This window comes from Muscardinus avellanarius, assembly GCF_963383645.1.
Source record: "Muscardinus avellanarius genome assembly, chromosome: 6".
In the NCBI taxonomy this organism is placed as follows: domain Eukaryota; kingdom Metazoa; phylum Chordata; class Mammalia; order Rodentia; family Gliridae; genus Muscardinus; species Muscardinus avellanarius.
Genome location: NC_137791.1, coordinates 22,858,379 through 22,877,297, shown reverse-complemented (window position 1 = coordinate 22,877,297; position 18,919 = coordinate 22,858,379). Strand labels below are relative to the sequence as shown.

The 18,919-nt window shown below is 40.3% G+C and overlaps 1 protein-coding gene across 5 annotated transcripts in view; it reads left to right on the top strand.

The window, feature by feature from the left end:
* SH3D19 (SH3 domain containing 19) overlaps positions 1 to 18,919 on the top strand; it is a gene marked incomplete at both ends in the record, with an annotated part of 191,912 nt that overhangs the window by 115,837 nt on the left and 57,156 nt on the right. For 2 of the 5 annotated variants that reach the window (XM_080697479.1, XM_080697478.1), the window contains 5 exons: positions 1,369 to 1,409; positions 8,303 to 8,345; positions 11,774 to 11,912; positions 12,108 to 12,261; positions 13,489 to 14,481. In XM_080697479.1, the coding sequence (XP_080553605.1) occupies positions 1,369 to 1,409; positions 8,303 to 8,345; positions 11,774 to 11,912; positions 12,108 to 12,261; positions 13,489 to 14,481 (1,370 nt within the window). Of the gene's footprint in view, positions 1 to 1,368; positions 1,410 to 6,416; positions 6,433 to 8,302; positions 8,346 to 11,773; positions 11,913 to 12,107; positions 12,262 to 13,488; positions 14,482 to 18,919 lie in introns of those variants that run through there. The other 3 variants (XM_080697481.1, XM_080697480.1, XM_080697482.1) reach the window with 2 other exon arrangements.

The window sequence follows — 18,919 nt, the reverse complement described above, 5'->3', positions numbered from 1 at the left end:
GTCATCAATCTAGTGAGAGCCTGTTTCAAAATAAAAATAAAATAGGTCTGGGGTCTGAAGTAGAATGTCCCTAGATTTAATTCTTAGTGCCACAAAAAAAGAAAAGGAAGGAAGAAAAGCAATCCTAATATTGTTTTATTGTTAGGTGTTTTTATTTGTTTGTTTTGTTTGTTTTTTGTTTTTTGTTGGGTTTTGTGTTTTTTTTTTTTTTTGCTTTTTTGTTTATTTGTTTTTTTTCCCCAGTTTATTTTATTTTATTTTATTTTTCCCAGTACTGGGGATTGGAACCAGGACGTTCTTCCTCTGAGATATACCCCCAACCCTATTTTTTTTTTCTTCCGTTCTTTAGTTTTGAAATAGGATCTCACTAAGTTGCAGAGGGTCCTTAGGTCAAGTTGGCTAGCTAGCTGAAGCTGGCTCAGAACCTGTGATCCTCCTTTCTCAGTCTCCCAAGTATTGGGATTACAAGTGTGCGCCACCATGCCCAGCTTAGGTGGTGATGTTTTAAATTCTTATATTAAAAAGAAAAGTGCCGGCCGTGGTGGCTCATGCTTGTAATCCCAGCATTCGGGAGGCTGAGACTGGAGGATCACGGTTTGTGGACAGCTTCAGCTACTTAGTGAGGCCCTCTGCAACTCAGTGAAACCCAGTTTCAAAATAAAGAATAAAAAATAGGGCAGGGGGTATAGCTTGGAGGTCGAATTCCCCTGGGTTCCATCCCCAGACCCGTAGGAAAAAAAAAAAAAAGAAAAGCTGTGGGTCCTTAGGTCAAGTTGGCTAGCTAGATGATGTATTTAGCTATGATATGAGAAGACAGGAATTTCAGTGTCAATCACAGAAGAATGATAAAGAGTAAAGCTCTTTGGAGTGCCCTGTAATACTATCTGATTATAAGTACTGTCCAGATTTTCACTGGAAGGTACAGTATGGAAGTTTTTATTAATGCGGTTTTAAGGAGAGTTTTGTTTGCACTGCAGATAAACTTCATCAGCCCTCTCACTTCCCATAAAACACCTTAAATATAAAAGGAGGCTGAGGCAGAAAGCTTGAAGATTCAATGCCTGCCTCAGTAACTTGGTGAGGCTCTCAGCAACCTAGTGAGACTCTATTTTTAGATTAAAAAAAAAAATCAAATAGGGCTGAGGGTGTAGGTTGGTGGTAGAATGCCCCTGGTTCTGTTTCCAGCACAAAAATAAAGGAAAAAATATAATTTGTGTTTTGTAAAGAGTATAGCCAGTCACTATTATATCCAGCTTTCTGCTTGGCACCATATTAAATTGCCAGAATGACACAGCATTATGTTCTGAACAACTCTCCTTCAAAAGGACTGATGAATGTATAATATGTTTTCTATCTTTCTTTTTCTAGCCAAGGACCCTTGTCATCCATTAGAGCAGTAATCAAGAGATGTAAGTTTGTTTTATCCTGCTCTCTATTTTCCTCTGTCATACTTTTAAATATGGTTTAGATTTTCAGCAAGTGCTTATATTTGATAAATCCTCAAAGAAGCCAACAAGAGTAGCTTCTAAGACGTAATAAAACATTTTAGACAAACATCTAGGTTTTTAACTATTATTTAATGATATGCTAGTTGCTTAGAACAATACCTTTCTCTCATAGAATGAAGCTGTTTAAAAACAAAACATGAGCCAGGCGTGGCAATGCACGCTTGTAATCCCAGCACTTGGGAGGCTGAGAAAGGAGGATTGCACAGATTCAAAGCCAGCCTCAGCTACTTAGTGAGGCTCTCAACAACTTAGTGAGACCCTGTTTCCAAATAAAGTATAAAATAGGTCTGGGAGTATAGCCCAGAAGTAGAAGAGCCCCTGGGTTCCACCCTCAGTACCACTCCCCCCCCCCAAAAAAAGGCTATATTGTTAGTATCTATGACCTGATGTAATTTTATACAACCATTTTGTGTAGAGATACTTAATGAGTTTAGAAAATATTAAACCGTGTTCTTTTTGCCTCATTTGCTTTCATGAGTTCTCTTCACAGTTTTATAAGCTGTATTAATGCCTCTGAAGATAGGCTCAGACTTTTACATGTAAGAAAGAAGCACTTTGAATGGAATTTTTCTTCCAAAATGACACAATCATACTTTCTATTAATCTGCCTTTCAATTAAACCTTTAAAAGTTTGCTCTTGGTACAGGATTCTAAGACTTGTAAGTAAACAGCTCTGGCAAAGTTTCTTTTCCAAATAGAACATGGATTACCTACTTGTTAATAGAAAAAAAATTAAGATGGGATTTTAGAAGATCTCATTTTTTGAGTTGAGGTCACAATGCTGGGAAGAATATAATCTATTTCTAGAAACACATATTTTTTTCAGTACTGAGAATTAAAACTCACTCTGAGCTACATATCCAGCCCTTTTTGTTTTTTATTTAGAGACAAGGTCTCACTGAGTTGCCCAAGTTGACCTTAAACTTGTGATCCTCCTGCTTCAACCTTCTGAGTCACTGAGATTATAGGTATGCCCACTGAGCTTGGCAACACAATTTTTAATTTAGTATGAATTTAAGATAACCACAGGTCCTGAAGAATACACATTTGGACCATTCCAGTGAAAATTTCATAAAGTTAGCAATACAGAAAAATATGCCATGTTTCTCCATTTCTTTGTTGATAAATTATAAAGCTGTGAGAATGCCATCTTGTATATGATGAAGGGAGTTTAAATATTAAAATGAAAAGTTCATGGTAGCTTTACATGTCTTGAACCATTTGGAGTGAGATGGAGAGGAGGGGACCATGGAGAAAATTCAAATAAAAAATTAAGGTCTAGAGCCGGGCGTGGTGGCGCACGCTTGTAATCCCAGCATTTGGGAGGCTGAGACCTGGAGGATCGCGGTTCGCAGACAGCCTCAGCTACTTAGTGAAGCCCTCTGCAACACAGTGAGACCCAGTTTCAAAATAAAGAATAAAAAATAGGGCAGGAGGTGTAGCTCGGAGGTCGAATGCCCCTGGGTTCCACCCCCAGACCCGCAAAAAAAAAAAAAAAAAATAATAATAATAATAATAATAAGGTCTTGGATTTATGCAAGACTTTCTTGGCTAGAGAAACAATTTGGAGCAGTCAAGGAAATAGGCAAATATCTAGAGGTAGCTAAACATTTAGGGTGAATGTGTACAGGATAAGATGACAAGGGACTGGATCTTATGATGTCTGAGGTCAAGCTGTGCCTTTAAGAAACAATAGGCAGCTGGGCATGGTGGTGCACTTGTAATCCCAGCATTCCGGAGGCTGAGACTGAATGGTCACAGTTCGAGGACAGCCTCAGCTACTTAGTGAGGCCCTCCGCAACTTAGTGAGACCCTGTTTCAAAAGAAAGAATAAAACATAGGGCAGGGGGTGTAGCTCAGAGGTTGAATGTCCCTGGGTTCATCCCCAGACCCTCGAAGAAGAAAAAAAAAAGAAAAAGAAAAATACGAGAGAGATAGAAGAGAAACAGACACAACAGACCAAAGATGCATATGACCCACTGAACCAGCCGTGCCAAGGAGGAGGGTCTCCTTTCACTGAGTCCTGGCTTCTCCCCTGACCTCTCCTTGGATTCCAGGAGTTTGTTAGGGATTGTAATGTGTATCCATAGATCCTCTGAGATGGATCTTACTTATCTTGAGGCCTCTGGATCATGCAGGGTGTAAGGAGAAGTCAGCTGAGGAGAAGTGTGCCAAAAAACTGGGGGGAAAAAGGCCAGAATAATAGGAAAACCAGGAGACACTCTTACCATCAGCCATACCAGGGAGGCAGGATCTCTGCTGATTGGATTCTGTCGCCAGCAAAAGAAATAATCAAACACTGGATAAAAGAAAAATGAATTGAATGCAGATTGGTCAAACTGGGGAGAAGCCACTAGATTGTTTCTCTACAGTTGGTACAGAAGCAGTTACAATTTATAGAAACAAAACCAGGCGATAGCATATATAGATTTAGGTAGGCTGTGCTGGCCAGAGAACTCGTCAGTTCAGCTTCCTTGGTGCCAAAGTGTAGTTTTATAGTTTTCATTCTCAGCGTGAGGAAGTCTGGGATATAGAAGAGCAGTTATCAGGAAGTTACCTTTAATTTTCAAGAGGCTATTTGAACAGTTGTGTGTTAGAGGTAGAGGATTTTGAAAGGAATGGGAAGCTACAGTGCAGCAGCAAGTGCATCTAAAATAGTTCAGCACATGTGATACTTGGGAGGTCAGTGGAGACCTTTGAGAGCACAGCGTCAGAGCATTGGAGCTGGAGCCGCACTTCACTTCCAACGGTGAATGGGTGATGTGGGAGGTAGAACATCTGCAATAAGCTTTTTCTTTATTTTTTAATGAAATTGGGTAGTAACAAATGGTGAACAGTGGCTATTGTTTGAGTAAGCAGCAAGGTCAAGCAGAGAGACTTGGAGATGTTCATAGATTGAGGATGCTTGAGGACATTTAAGGTAGCAGAGAAGCAGGCAGTATAGAGATTCGACTAGAGCACTCTGCATGGTAAATGCTAGCCCCATTTTACAGATGGAGGATGCCGAATCCTGAGAGGTAAAATGGGTTCAACAGGTGGAGCTGGGATGTGAACTTGGGCTTCTGGACTTCAGGGACATCGAGATTTCCACTCAAATACATCTTTTTTTACCCTGTCCCAAACAAATGCAGTCAGTGAGCTTTTTATTATTATGACTTTCACTGATAGAGTAGTCCAGTATAGCATGGATATTTATAATATAATGACCCTTCCATATATTTACTTCTAATCATTTAATTTTGAATTATTTAGAATCAGGGCTTGTGTCCAGTTTGTCTAGCTCAACAAAGAATTAAACTATTTCAGGAAACAAACTGTTCCAGGCCTTGCCCCAGTGTGTCTGTGTGACCTGGGGATAATTCACTCAACCTCCGTATATCTCAGTCTTCTCCTCTGGTTTGAGTAAGATGATCCCTGAGGGTCTTTCAAAGTTTTCAGACCCTGCTGAAACTTGGGCACATTGGTTGTTTTTTGTTTGTTTGTTTGTTTTTGGTGGTACTGGGATTCCTGGAAACCCTCTACCTCCGGGCTACACTACCAGACCTATTATATATATCTATATATCTATATCTATAGATATATAGATATATTGGAAACAGGGTCTCTTAAGCCAGAGAGGCTGGCTTCGAACCAGCGCGATCCTCCTGTCTCCGCCTCCCAAGCGCGGGGATTACAAGCGTGCGCCACCACGCCCGGCGTCTATTTTGTATTTTTGAAACAGGGTCTCTTACGCCAGCGCGGCTGGCTTCGAACCTGCGCGATCCTCCTGTCTCCGCCTCCCAAGCGCGGGGATTACAAGCGTGCGCCACCACGCCCGGCCTGGGAGCATTCTTAATTGGTGATAATATTACATTCTACATCTCAACTCTTCTGCAAACAGCCTAACATGTTTTGTATGTCAAATATAATCATTTGAACTAGGAAAGTTTTCTACAAATAATATTTGTAGACAATTATTTGGTTACAAATAATTCTACAGACTTGTTTGTCTGTAGGGTAATAGGATAACTTAAACTGAAACGCTGCCTTTATTCTGTGACATTATCCCAAAATGTGCAAGAGATTAGCAGCTTGTGGCAGAGAGGTGAAATAGAAAGGTGCTGGACTGTGAGTGCTGGTGGGAAATTCAGTTCTCCTGTGACAGATGCATCAAATGTCTGATCCAGGAAAATGAGAATGACATAAGTGGGTAGTTGAGAAATTAGCAGGAAGAGTGTGAGACACTACATGGAAATCTACATGAAAACCTAAAGTGCCTTAAGCTATTAAACCTGTTCAACCCTGCCAAAGTGACAGTTTTGTGAGGATCAAGAGAGGAAAGAGATTTCACTGAAGCTGAGTGTGTGAAAAGGAGAGGGGAGCAGTGATTGTCAGAGGGTGTGGAGGAGATCTGCAGGTATAGCAGTGAGACACCTCTCGCTCTGTGACGAGAGGAGCTATGCCACTCTGCTGTCAGGGCGAGAGCCTGCTACCAACAGCCTCTGTTTTAAAGGGGCAGGATCCAGCTAAAAGTAACGGACCTAAAGGATTGTAAATTGACTGTTAAATTACCTTTCAAGTAAATCGATCCTTATTCAAGTAGCAAATTGATTTTGCAAAATGCTTTTTAGATTTTTGTTTTTGCACCATTGTTAAGGACTCCAGGCACATTTTTTGGCCGGCTTATGTGTGTTAATAATCTGATCTGTACAGATCTTTACAGCATTTTTTTTTTATCCTCAAACTCTGATTCATCAGCTTTCTTTTCCATCTAAGCTCAGAGTGGAGAAGAACAGTGGCACGACAAGACAGTCTTGCTCCTGAATCCCTTTTAGAACATAGGCAACTGGATTCATTCTTTTCTCGCCCTGTCCTCCTCTATAACTCCTTCTTTTTTTCCCTTAGCACTCATGAATAGTGCACGGCAAAATGCCCCGTGGAAGAGGTATGTTTGTGACAATAACATGAAGTCTTTTAAAAGTGTCCATTGCTTCCGGCTTGAATAATGGTGGTGATGTGATTGTAGCACCCTGGGGTGAGCCTCTGACTTAAAGAAATCTTACCAATCAGGCACACCATACAGAGCTTTAGCCTCCCTTCTACCCCCGTAGACAAAATGCACCTCAGCTTGATTGAGCTCTTGATAGCAGTATCAACTAAACCTCTTGATGATCTGATATGACCTTCCAAGTCAAGATGAGATATTAGAGATTTGCTTTGCCAACTGAGCTTAAGTTTACCTCTTAGTTCAGCTCCGGCCTAAATCTGTTCCCTGCTCCCACCTCTGCTCCCAGCCCCAAGTTCAATGAAAAGTAGAAAATAATAGGAAGGAGGAAGAAAAGATCTGTGCATCGAATCGTTCCAAATCAGAGGCACTGAAAAAGTAGAGTAATAGAATGAAAACAGCTATTTGAGTTTATATCTAAAGCAAAATCCTCAGCCAAGTATGATACACGCTTGTAATCCCAGTACTTGTGAGGCTGAAACAAGAGGATGGCAGGTTCACAGCCAGCCTCAGCTACCTTGTGAAGCCCTCTGCAACTTAGTGAGACCCTGTTTCAAAATAAAGAATAAAAAATCGGGCTGGGGGTGTAGCTCGGAGGTAGAATGCCCTTTGGTTCAATCTCCAGTACCACAAAAATAAATGAATATAAGTAAATAAACCAAAATCCTCTCTTGAACAAATCTTTATAGTGTAGTATTTGAAAAACATTTTTTTTTTCTCTCAAAGAGATCTTAAGAATGTGATCCTTACATTTGAATCTCAGTTCTTGGGAGTTTGGGAGAATCGTAGGTTCAAAGCCAGCCTTAGCAACTTAAACCTCAGCAAATTAGTGAGACCTCATTTCAGAATAAGAAATGAAAAGGACTGGGGTTATAGCCTGGAAATGGAATGCACATGGTTCAATCTCCACTATCAAAATTAGAGATAATATTCTTTATTACATAAAAATTGACCCCATGTGACATATTTTCTAGATTACCTGATTAAGACTTTATGTGCTATATAAAGTAAAAAATTGGGATTCAGGCATGGTGGCACACTCTTGTAATCCCAGCATTTGGGAGGCTGAGACAGGAGGATCATAGTTCACAGCCAGTCTCAGCTACTTAGTGAGGCCCTTTGCAACTCAGTGAGACCCTGTTTCAAAAAAAGAATAAAAATAGGGCTGAGGGTGTAGCTCAGGTAGAATGCCCCTGGGTTCCATCCCAGTACTGCAAAAAAAAAGGGGGGGGGAGGATTAAACCATTACCTTTTGGGGGTTTTGAGATAAGGGAAATGTCTACTTTGTATACAATAATACATTTCTCATAAAAGCACTTGGAACATTTTTTTAATTTATTACTATCTCAGATCTACTTAGACTTTAGAAAATTGTGAAAAAGCAAAATAGATGAAAATCTGATGCTCTTTATGATAGTTATAAATAAATTTCACAAAAGTATAGTCATATAGAGTAAGACAGATATTAAATTTCTTTCTGTTATCACATGTCCTTATCTTAATGCTCTTACTATACAATTTATATTTAATAGCTATCTTCTTTTCTCTGTTCCTTCAAATTATATTCAGAACTATAGAATATGCTTTGGAGAATTTTTGAAATCTATTTTCTTTGTAATTAAAAGATAATCAACCCTATGCCAAATAAAAAGATCATTTTGATTTGCCTTCCTACTTAGAAAAGTTAAAATTTGTACAAAATATATAATATCCAGTCTAAGCTTTTTCCAGTTATTTTGTACTATAAAAATTCAAATCTTTATTAAATGCATTAATTTTTTACTCTACTCGTTTATTCTTTCTTCTGTAGCTTCTCGGAATTCTATTCAGAGTGAACTTCATCGAGACAGAAGGTATATCTATACTAATAATAGAGATAAAAGTCTTTCATCAATTAACAAATATTTTCATAAGCATGCATTGCTGTGTTCATCAGTACAGTTTCTGAATTATTCTATAAGTCTGAAAATGAAGATTTTGCTTGAGAAAAGAAATGATAAAGACTGTAAATCTTCTTTTGACTATATATATATATTTTTTTTTTTTAATTTGCAGTACTGGAAATGGAACCCAGGGGGTAATCTACCTTTGAGCTACACCCAGCCCTTTTTTAATTTTTAATTTTGTTTATTTATTTATGTATTGTTTATTTATCCATACTAGGGATGGATGGAACCCAGGGGCATTCTACATCTGAACTACACCCCAGGCCTATTTTTTATTTTATTATTTTATATATTTATATTTTTTATTTATTTTACAGTACTGGGGATGGAACCCAAGGACATTTTACCTCCAAGCTACACCCCCAGCCCAATTTTTTTATTTTTATTTTTATTTTTGGTGGTACTGGAGTTCCTGGAAGCCCTTCTACCTTTGGGCTACACTCCCAGACCTATTTTTACATTTTTATTTGGAAACAGGGTCTCCTAAGCCAGAGCATGCGGCTGGCTTCGAACCTGCGCGATCCTCCTGTCTCTGCCTCCCAAGTGCGGGGATTACAAGCGTGCGCCACCACGCCCGGCTTTTATTCTTTATTTTATTTTATTATTATTATTTTTTTTTTTTTGGTGGTGGTACTGGGGTTCCTGGAAGCCCTTCTTCCTCCGGGCTACACTCCCAGACCTATTTTATATTTTTGAAACAGGGTCTCTTACGCCAGCACGGCTGGCTTCGAACCTGCGCGATCCTCCTGTCTCCGCCTCCCAAGCGCGGGGATTACAAGCGTGGGCCACCACGCCCGGCTTTTTTCTTTATTTTAAAACAGGGTCTCATTGAGTTGCAGGGCCTCACTAAATAGCTAAGGATGTACTAGAACCTCCATCCTCCTGTCTCAGCCTCACAAATGCTGGGATTACAAGCGTGCGCCACCGCGTCTGGCTACTATAAACATTTATTAAACACCATTATAATGGGATTACAAGCATTTACATTATATTTACATTATATTTAAATGTAAAATGTTATAGCTGCTTCAAAGAAATGTCTTGTAGCCAGGCATGGTGGCATGGCATGTGCGTGGATCCCAGGTTCAAGGCCAGCATGTAGTCATTTAGCAAGATCCCATTCTAAATAAAAACTAAAGAGCTAGGTGTGTTTGTGCACACTTGTAATCCTAGTACTTGGGAGCCTGAGACAGGAGGATCACAGGTTTGAGGATTGCCTTAGCAATTTTAGTGATGCTCTCAGCAACCTAGTGAGACCCTGTTTCCAAATAAGAAATAAAATTGTTTAGGGGATGTAGCTCAGAGGTAGAATGCCTCTGGGTTCAATTCCTAGTACCTCCGCCCCCCCCACACACACAAATAAATTGATTAAATAAAGAGGGTGAGGATGTAGCCCAGAGATAGAATGTCCTAGGTTCAATCCCCAGTACCACACACACGTAAAAAATATCAGAGGTTCTTTTTTTTTTTTTTTGGTGGTACTGGGGTTCCTGGAAGCCCTTCTACCTCCGGGCTACACTCCCAGACCTATTTTTACATTTTTATTTGGAAACAGGGTCTCCTAAGCCAGCGCGCGCGGCTGACTTCGAACCTGCGCGATCCTCCTGTCTCTGCCTCCCAAGCGCGGGAATTACAAGCGTGCGCCACCACGCCCGGCTATCAGAGGTTCTTAAGGGAATGCTATTGAAGCTTCATCTATGATACACTCTACTACTTTACTACCTATCTTGAGAATATGTGTATATGCCCAATTTTTATAACAACAGTGGTTTTATTATCCAGTGCTAGAGAAAGCCAGAGCAAATATTAGCATCCTTCAAAACTAAGAGAAAACTAAGATTCAGAATACTCAATTGTTTTTCCCCAGGGTTGCAGAGTTGGTGTTTTTTAGGAAATCAGATCGAAGATAAAATTATAGAATAAGCCGGGCGTGGTGGTGCACGCTTGTAATCCCAGCCTTTGGGAGGCTGAGACCTGGAGGATTGTGGTTTGCGGACAGCCTCAGCTACTTAGTGAGGCCCTCTGCAACTAAGTGAGCCCCGGTTTCAAAATAAATAATAAAAAATAGGGCAGGAGGTGTAGCTCAGAGGTCAAATGCCCCTGGGTTCCACCCCCAGACCCGCAAAAAAAAAAAAAATTATATATATATATATATATATGGAGAGAGAGAGAGAGGGAGGGAGGGAGGGAGGGAGGGAGGAAGAGGGAGAGGGAGAAGGAGAGAGAAAATAAGATTAAGGAGGCATAGTGGTGCACACTTGTAATCCCAGCATTCGGGAGGCTGAGACCGGAGGATCGCGATTCACGGACAGCCTCTTAGTGAGGCCCTCTGCAACTCAGTGAGACCTGGTTTCAAAATAAAGAATAAAATATAGGGCAAGGGGTGTAGCTTGGAGGTTGAATGCCCCTGGGTTCCATCCCCAGACCCGGAAGAAAAAAAAAAAAAAAAAAAAGAAGATTAAGGAAAAGAGAGTCCAAGATGGGTGTGGTGGCACATGCTTGTAATCCCAGCTTTTGGGAGGCTGAGACAGGAGGATCGTGGTTCACCAACAGCCTCAGCTACTTAGTGAGGCCCTTCACAATCAGTGAGACCCTGTTTCAAAATAAAGAATAAAAAATAGGGCTGGGGATGTTGCTAGGAGGTAGAATGCCTCTGGGTTCTACCCCCTGTACTGCAAAAAAAAAAAAAAAAAAGAAAGAAAGAAAAAAAGAAAGAAAAAAAGAAAAGGAGAATCCATGCCTAAATTGCTACTATTTCTCTGTATTCCAAATGAATTATCATAATACACAAAATTAACTGGGAACACAGACACATGTCAAGGTCTCGAAGTGAATATATAAACTCAAGACAAAGATAGCTTTGAAACTGGGACAGAAATAGAGTAGGGGGACAAGGATATTCTTTTCATATGGTGACTTTTCGTGTCAGAGTATGTACTTTGAAATAACAGAAAACAATCTCATTGTCTGATGTGTTTCTTTTTCTTTTTTTGTCATATTTGTGCTATAGGACACACAAGAGCAGAACCCTGGAATAAAAGGCTATGGGCCTTAGTTAGTCCTTATTAGCCAAGGCAGAACTAAGTGTGCTCAGAGCACATCTCCTACTTTTCCAGGCCAGAGTCACAGAGGCTGGCTATTATCTGCCTCTCTCAAAGCCTGTCTGGGTATACAATTAAAGACAACCCAGACCAGACAGGTCCTTTCTATGACTGTGGTGCTTCTTACCACTCTCTTCAGGCCTAGTTGTTTTCAGTAGTCTGTGATCATTTACAGTTAGACAATAATAGCCTGTTATCAACCTACAAAATCTCACTGAGGCTTCTGTCATCCAGGCGCCCAGAGATCACCATTGTGGCAGCTGAGCCATTGAGGCCAACCTCGTGGTTTCCAGGAGCCCCACCTCCAGGACTGGCCTTTCCCCCGGCTCCTGCAGCAGGACCTTGGAGGCCAAATGAGCTGGTTCCTGCTGAGGTGAATGAACTCCCATTACCTCCTGTGCTGTGTGCATGTATGTTGGTGTCACTTTGAACCTCACCATGATGTATAATTACTATGCATCAATAAAAGTATGATACAAAAATTAAATTCAGAGATAAAAACAGTGAGACTGCCAAGACCTTGGCTCTTGCTCTTATGTGTCTAAAATTTTCCTTCTTTATTTTGCAGCTCCCACCCTCTTATGAACAAGTCATAAAAGAAATCAACCAAGTTCAAGTTAATACTACAAATAATAATAATGCTGCTGCCACTCCAAGACACACTATTACTTCTGCAACTCAGACTGACTTTTTGGAAGAACTAGACAACAATCTGCCTCAAAGTAATTCAAATAATTTGTCCTTTATAATTCTAACCTAGTTCTGGGAAAGTAATCAGTGGGCTTCAGCCTTTAAAATAATTTGCACTTTGTACATAATTCATTGAGCTCTGCTTCCCAGTCATTATGATGGCTGTGCTTTATTTAGGTATGCAGTGATTATTACAGTAGATCATTCTTAAGAACTGCACCCCCAGTCTAGTCCAAATACTAGTTCATATCACTAAAATGTCGTCTGTGCAACTCATGGAGTATGTTGCTTTTGATGTTCTTTATCCCAGTGAAAGGGATTTCATATTTAGACATTTAAATTTGATAGGATACTAAGGGTAATTGTTCTGTTAGGCTTTTAAATTCTATTAGGGTAATAGAGATAAGAGTAAGTTACTTTGGAAAGGTAAATCATTAAGGATGTTGAAATTTTGACAGCCAGAGAGAAATAGTTCATGTGATAAGTCTAATAATAATCAAGAATTTAAGCCCAACATGGTGGTACACACCTATAATCCAAGTAATTGAAAGGCTGAGAGAGAGGAGGGTCAAAGATGTGAGGTCACCTCAGCAACTTAGTGAGACCTTTAAGTAACTTATCAAGACCTTGTTTCAAAATTTTAAAAAAGAGGCAGCCAGGGTAGCTGAGTATAAACATTTCCCCCATTGATTTTTTTTCCATTATGAGGAAACCAAAATCTCTTGATAAGAGTCATTTAAAAATCTGTGTAAGGCCAAGTGTGGTGGTCCACGCTTATAATCCCAGTACTTTGGAAGCTGAGACAGGAGGATCACACAGGTTTGAAGCCAGCCTCAGCTACTTAGTGAGACCCTGTTTCCAAATATAAAATAGGTCTAGGAGTATAGCCCAGAGGTAGAAAGCCTCAGGGTTCCACCCTCAGTACCACCAAAAAATAAAAATTAAAAAAAAAATCTGTATTTTCTGTCATTTTTTTTTCTCTTAAATTATAACATTGTAGCCAGGTGTGGAGGCACAGGTTTGTAATCCCAGCATTTGGGAGGCTGAGTCAGGAGGATCATGGTTTAAGGACTGCTTCAGCTACTTAGGCCCTTTGCAACTCAGTGAAACTCTGTTTCAAAATAAAGAAATTAAAAAAAAAAAAAATAGGGCTAGGGATGTCACTCAGGTAGAATGCTCCTGGGTTCCATCCCCAGTACTGGGGGAAAAAAAAAAATTGTAACATCATTGTAATTTTTTTTTCTTGTTGGTCTTGTCAGCACTACAGGCACCTCTTAAGCCTCTTCAGCCTTCCTCAGCAGCCTCACCCCATGATCTTAAAACAAACGTGGCTCCCTTAATAGTCTTTGATATTTCTGAAGAACAGAATTGTCCAGAAAACCCCAGTGCTACAAGATGTCCAGTGCCAAGACCAAGATCAAAAAGCAACCTCAGACCACTAGCTAGAGATACTAATATTAAAGAAAAAAATTACCAGAAAATCAGCACATCAGTCCCAAAGGAGGAATCCTCCCCAGGCCAGCTCCAGTCTCTGTTGGATAATACCAACAACTTAGATAGGCAGGCAGTGATGAACATTATGAACACAGAACAAAGCCAAAACAGTATTGTTTCCAGGATCAAAGCATTCGAGGGTCAGACCAACACAGAAACCTCAGGACTGCCCAAAAAACCAGAAATTACTCCTCGAACACTTCCTCCAAAGCCTGCTGTTTCCTCGGGGAAACCTTCTGTGGCTCCCAAACCAGCTGCTAACAGAGCTTCTGGAGAATGGGACTCTTGGACTGAAAACCGACTCAGGGTGACCTCCAGGGAAGGGCTCACCCCACAAGAAGTGAGAAGTGTCCCAGTAACCAAACCTGAATTGCCAAAGAAACCAACTCCTGGCCTTACAAGAAACATTAATCATGAGATTTCCGGAGGAGGGCCCATGGCTGAGAGCCCTGATGTTGGGAAAAAGGTCCCAACTCCTGCTCCCCGGCCTCTGCTGCTGAAGAAATCAGTTTCCTCAGAAAACCCCACCTACCCTTCAGCTCCGCCAAAACCCATCTCTGCTCCTCCCCAGCTCTCAGTGGCATCACAAGCCAAAGCATTCAGGTTGTTAACAGAAGGTCCCCCAGCCAAACCCCCAGCTCTAGTGCCGCAGAGCAGGCCGCTGGAGGACATTGACCTCATCAGCTTTGATGATGATGTTTTGCCCACCATGCCTGGGAGCCCGGCTGAAGAACCTGCCGGATCTGAGATGGTTCTAGGTGAGTAAAACTCTGAAGTGGATGGGGAAACTTAGACTTGGCAGAGAGGATCTTCAGTGGCACTTCCTGGTTTAGTTTTTAGTACGTAAGTGATTGATTGAGGTGTGCACATTCATGTGTGTGTGTAGAGACAGAGATGAACAGAAAAATTAAGAAATGTGGAGCTAGGTGGGGGATGGAGATAGAGAAAGAAGGGAAAACATAAGCTAGGGGAGGTGGAGAAAGAAGAGACACAGCACATCATTTACAGTTGTACAGGCCAGAAGTAAGCACCTAGGGTTAGGGACTATAGCTAGGTGTGGGGTTGGCTTCCCTTACTCTGGGAGGGCAAAAGTATAGGCTTCACATTGAAAGATTCAGAGAAGTTAGAGAAGATTGCATTAGGGGGTGTAGTGAAAGCTTTTCATAGAGGGGTAGTCATGCAGTGGCCCCAGAGGCCCCGGCTAGGAGTGTAGGAAGCGGCCAGCCCTATAGGAGGCCCCTGCAAGAGTGAGGCACAGAGCGAGGAGGACCCAGCACATGTAGCTAGCAGAACTGTTTCTGTAATCTTCACAAAACATCTTCCCTTGGGAATGCAAATTTTTTAAATAAAATACAACAGTTGTAAGTTTGATGCCAAGATCAGGACAGTTAAATTTCCCAAGAGGCAGAGTGTGGTTGTTTTTGTTTTTTATTTTTCTCACACTGTTCAAATGGAAGGTGTGATGGTAAAGTTTATCTTTGTCAAACTAAGCTGAACTATTCATCATTGATAAAATTCTGTTTACTATTTTTTAAGTACTGGGGATGGAACCAGCGGCATTCTATTTCCGAGCTACTCCCCCAGCCCTATTTTTTGTTCTTTACTTTTGATACAGGGTTTCACTGAATTGCAAAGGGCCTCACTAAGTAGCTGAGGCTGTCCTCGAACTGCAACCCTCCTGTCTCAGCCTCCTGAATGCTGGGATTACAAGCATGCGCCACTACGCCCAGTTTATTCATAGTCAGGCATGGTGGTGTATGTGTGCTTATAATCCCAGTCCTTGGGAGGCTGAGATAATCAAAGGTTCAAGGACAGCAATGTAGGGAGATTCTCAACAACCTAGCAAGACTCTGTTTCAATATCAAAAATAAAGCCGGGTGTGGTGACACATGCTTGTAATCCCAGCATTTGGGAGGCTAAGACATAAGGATCACAGTTTGTGGACAGCCTCGGCTACCTAGTGAGGTCCTTTGCAACTCAGTGAGACCCTGTTTCAAAATAAAGAATAAAACATAGGTCTGGGCTCATGGCTTGGAGGTGGAATGTCCCAGGGTTCCATTCCCAGTACCATAAATAAATAAATAAATAAATAAATAAATAAATAAATAAATAAATAAAGCTGAGCTGGTGGCTCTATTCAATAATTTAGTACTTGGGCAGCTAAAAGAGGAGGATTGAAGGTTTGCGGCCAGCCTCAGCAACTTAGCAAGGCCCTTTGCAACTTAGTGAGACCTTGATTCAGAATAAAAAATAAAAAAGGGTGAGGGTACAGCTTATTTGCAGAATGCCCTTGGGTTCAATCCCCAGTACCAAAAAAATCAATAAATTAATATAGGGCTTGGAGATATAACTTGGAGGTAGAATATCTCTGTGTTGAACCCTCAGTATCACACAAAATAACTCATTTTGGCAGAATTTGTGAGCATAAATAATATTTTCAGAAGTTTAATCGTCATTTTATGTTTCACATGCATCAAAATGTACAAATTATGATTTCAAAATCAAACTCTGTATAACACAGGGATATTTTAAATGATAACCAACATATTTGTCAAATATTTATCATGCACAAAACATTTTAATTGGCCATGGCGTGTAAATTAAAAGACATACCTCAGCTGGGCATGGTGACGTACATTTGGGAGACTGAGACAGGTTGATCGTGGTTCGTGGACAGCCTTAGCTACTTAGTGAGGCTCTTTGCAACTAAGACCCTGTTTCAAAATAAAGAATAAAAAACAGGGCTGGGAATGCCACTCATAGGTAGAATGCCCCTGGGTTCCATCCCCAGTGCCACAAAAAAAAGGGTGGGGGGATACCTCATGTCCATAATGGTGAAAAGGAAAACATTAGAATATATTGAAGCTGAGCATGGTGGCATGTTTCTGTAATCCCAGTATTTGGAAGGCTGAGACACGATTACAGGTTCAAAGACAGCCTCAACAAGTAGTCAGACTCTCAGCTACCTAGTGAAACCCTATTTCCAAACAAAAATTAAAAAGAGCTGGGGGTATAGCTCTGAGGTAGAATGGTGCTGGATTCAATCTTCGGTGCCACCAAAAAAGAAAAGAATAAAAGAAGAATGTATTGAATTTCTGAAGTGTTCCTAACACTGTGCTAGACACAGACATATTTTTTTAAATTCTTACAACTCAGATATTTGATTAAATATAACAACCCTTTGTGAGAGATCACTACCCTCAGTTTGCAGACAAAGGAAATTAGGCTCTGAAAGACCAGTGGATATTGTCATAAAACAATTTCCTAAGCCTGAATTCAAACTTGGTCTTTTTATTCTAAGTCTAGTATTTTTTTAGGATATCATATTGTTACTCAATATTTTCAAAACTCGTTAAGCTAGGCAATACTTTGAAACTTGTTACTGTTAATATCATTTTCTCATTTAAATCTTTTCTGTGCTAATAAGCTTCAGAGAAGGGCAAGGATGAATAAATATCCATCAGCAGCAAGCTAGCAAGGGGTGGACACAGTACAAAACAAAGAAATACTGCCTTTTTAAGAATCTGCTAGGTTCTTTGGGAATGGCAATTTGGTTAACAAGTGCTGAGAATATATTCTGTTTCATCAAGCAGATCATTATGGTCATCTTCAAATTGGAAGATCAACAGTACACATTCACCAGGAATACAGTCTCATGTTTCATACTCAGCCTTTTCTGTTTCTTGATTTCTACCAATTAATTATGTAACATTTAATTATTAGGGCAGTCTTTTAGCAAAATGTGTATTTTGCTTGCCCTACCTGACTGTAACCATTGTTTGACTGTGGATTTATGCTTAACTGATTAATTTATCCTATTTCTATACCAGTTCCTCTTCCTCTGTTTTTCCCTTCATTTTTTCACACAGCTAGCCTTCCCTAGAGAAAATTCTAAAGGTCATCCTTAAGTCATCTTACCCTGTCACACAGTGGCTGGCTGGCTGGCTGGAATTGGAGTCTACCAGGGTCTGCCACAATTACCATGTGACCTTAGGCAATTTATTTAACCTCAAAGTACCTGGGTTTTCTCATGAAACTGGCCCCTTTACACCTATATGATAATATCACATCATCTATATGATAAGATATGATAATACTCCTGGAGGATATTGCAAGGATTAAATATGATTTTGCAGGGAAACCCTATCATATTGTCTAGAACGTGGTCATTAAGTACAGTTTATTTCTGTTACTTCTCTGCCTTCTTATTCAGTTAGTTACCATTACCTGTGGTTTTGCCTTCTGAATAGTTCTTGAGTTGACTTCTCAGTCTCCCATCCTGCCCCACTTTAGGTCTATGTTCAGAATACTGCAGCATCCTGCCTTGAGCCCATACAAGCCTATCATCCTTCAACTGTGGCTATCCACAGGATTTGTCTAGAGTGCATGCTGGCCCTGCTTGCTTCCCTCTTTCCTGCCTTCCAAAGGCCTTTAGGATCAACAAGAGGAGGTTTTGTTTGTTTATTGATAGGGGACTTTGTGACTTTTCGATGGTATTTGAATGGCATTGGCATTGTAAATAAAGGTTTATGGTCTCTCTCTGAAACCTTGCTGAATCATCCAGGTGTAGGCCAGACACTAGGAAAGGAACACAGAAGAAAGAAAACTCACAAATATGTCTTTCCTTCTCTTTGTCTTCATTTCATGCAAAAATAAATAAAATCTAATAAAATAGTGTTCATAAAATGAAGTTGCCATATTAATCTCAGGAAAGAGAGAGAAAAAAATACTGAAGCTAGGAAAACATTGTAAAGATTAGAAAAATTACTAAAGGAAAACTCATAAAGCAGGCAATTTAATATTGTACTCATTTCTTGGGTAGAATGCCTTCCAGGTTAATGTAATGGATCTGAGAAGTATTAGCATTTTCACTTCACACCTTTACAAATCATACCCAGTTGTCAAAAACAGTGGAATGATTCTGCTGTCAGCCCCATTGCACAGACCAGAATAATAGTTCAGCATCCAATTTCTGCTATAAACAGAACTAGAGGGGAAAAAAATGACAGAAAAGCAAGCCAGGGATGGGGAAACTAATTATGATGACAAGTTTATTATTAGAGGCAGGTAATGGACAGAAAAGTACTTTATCATCAGTGTTTTCTCAGCTCACTAATGAAGACCATGTAGATATAGGTATAAAGGGGCTTGTTTGTTTGGCAGCAGATGTAGAATAATTGACATTGCTGTGAAGGA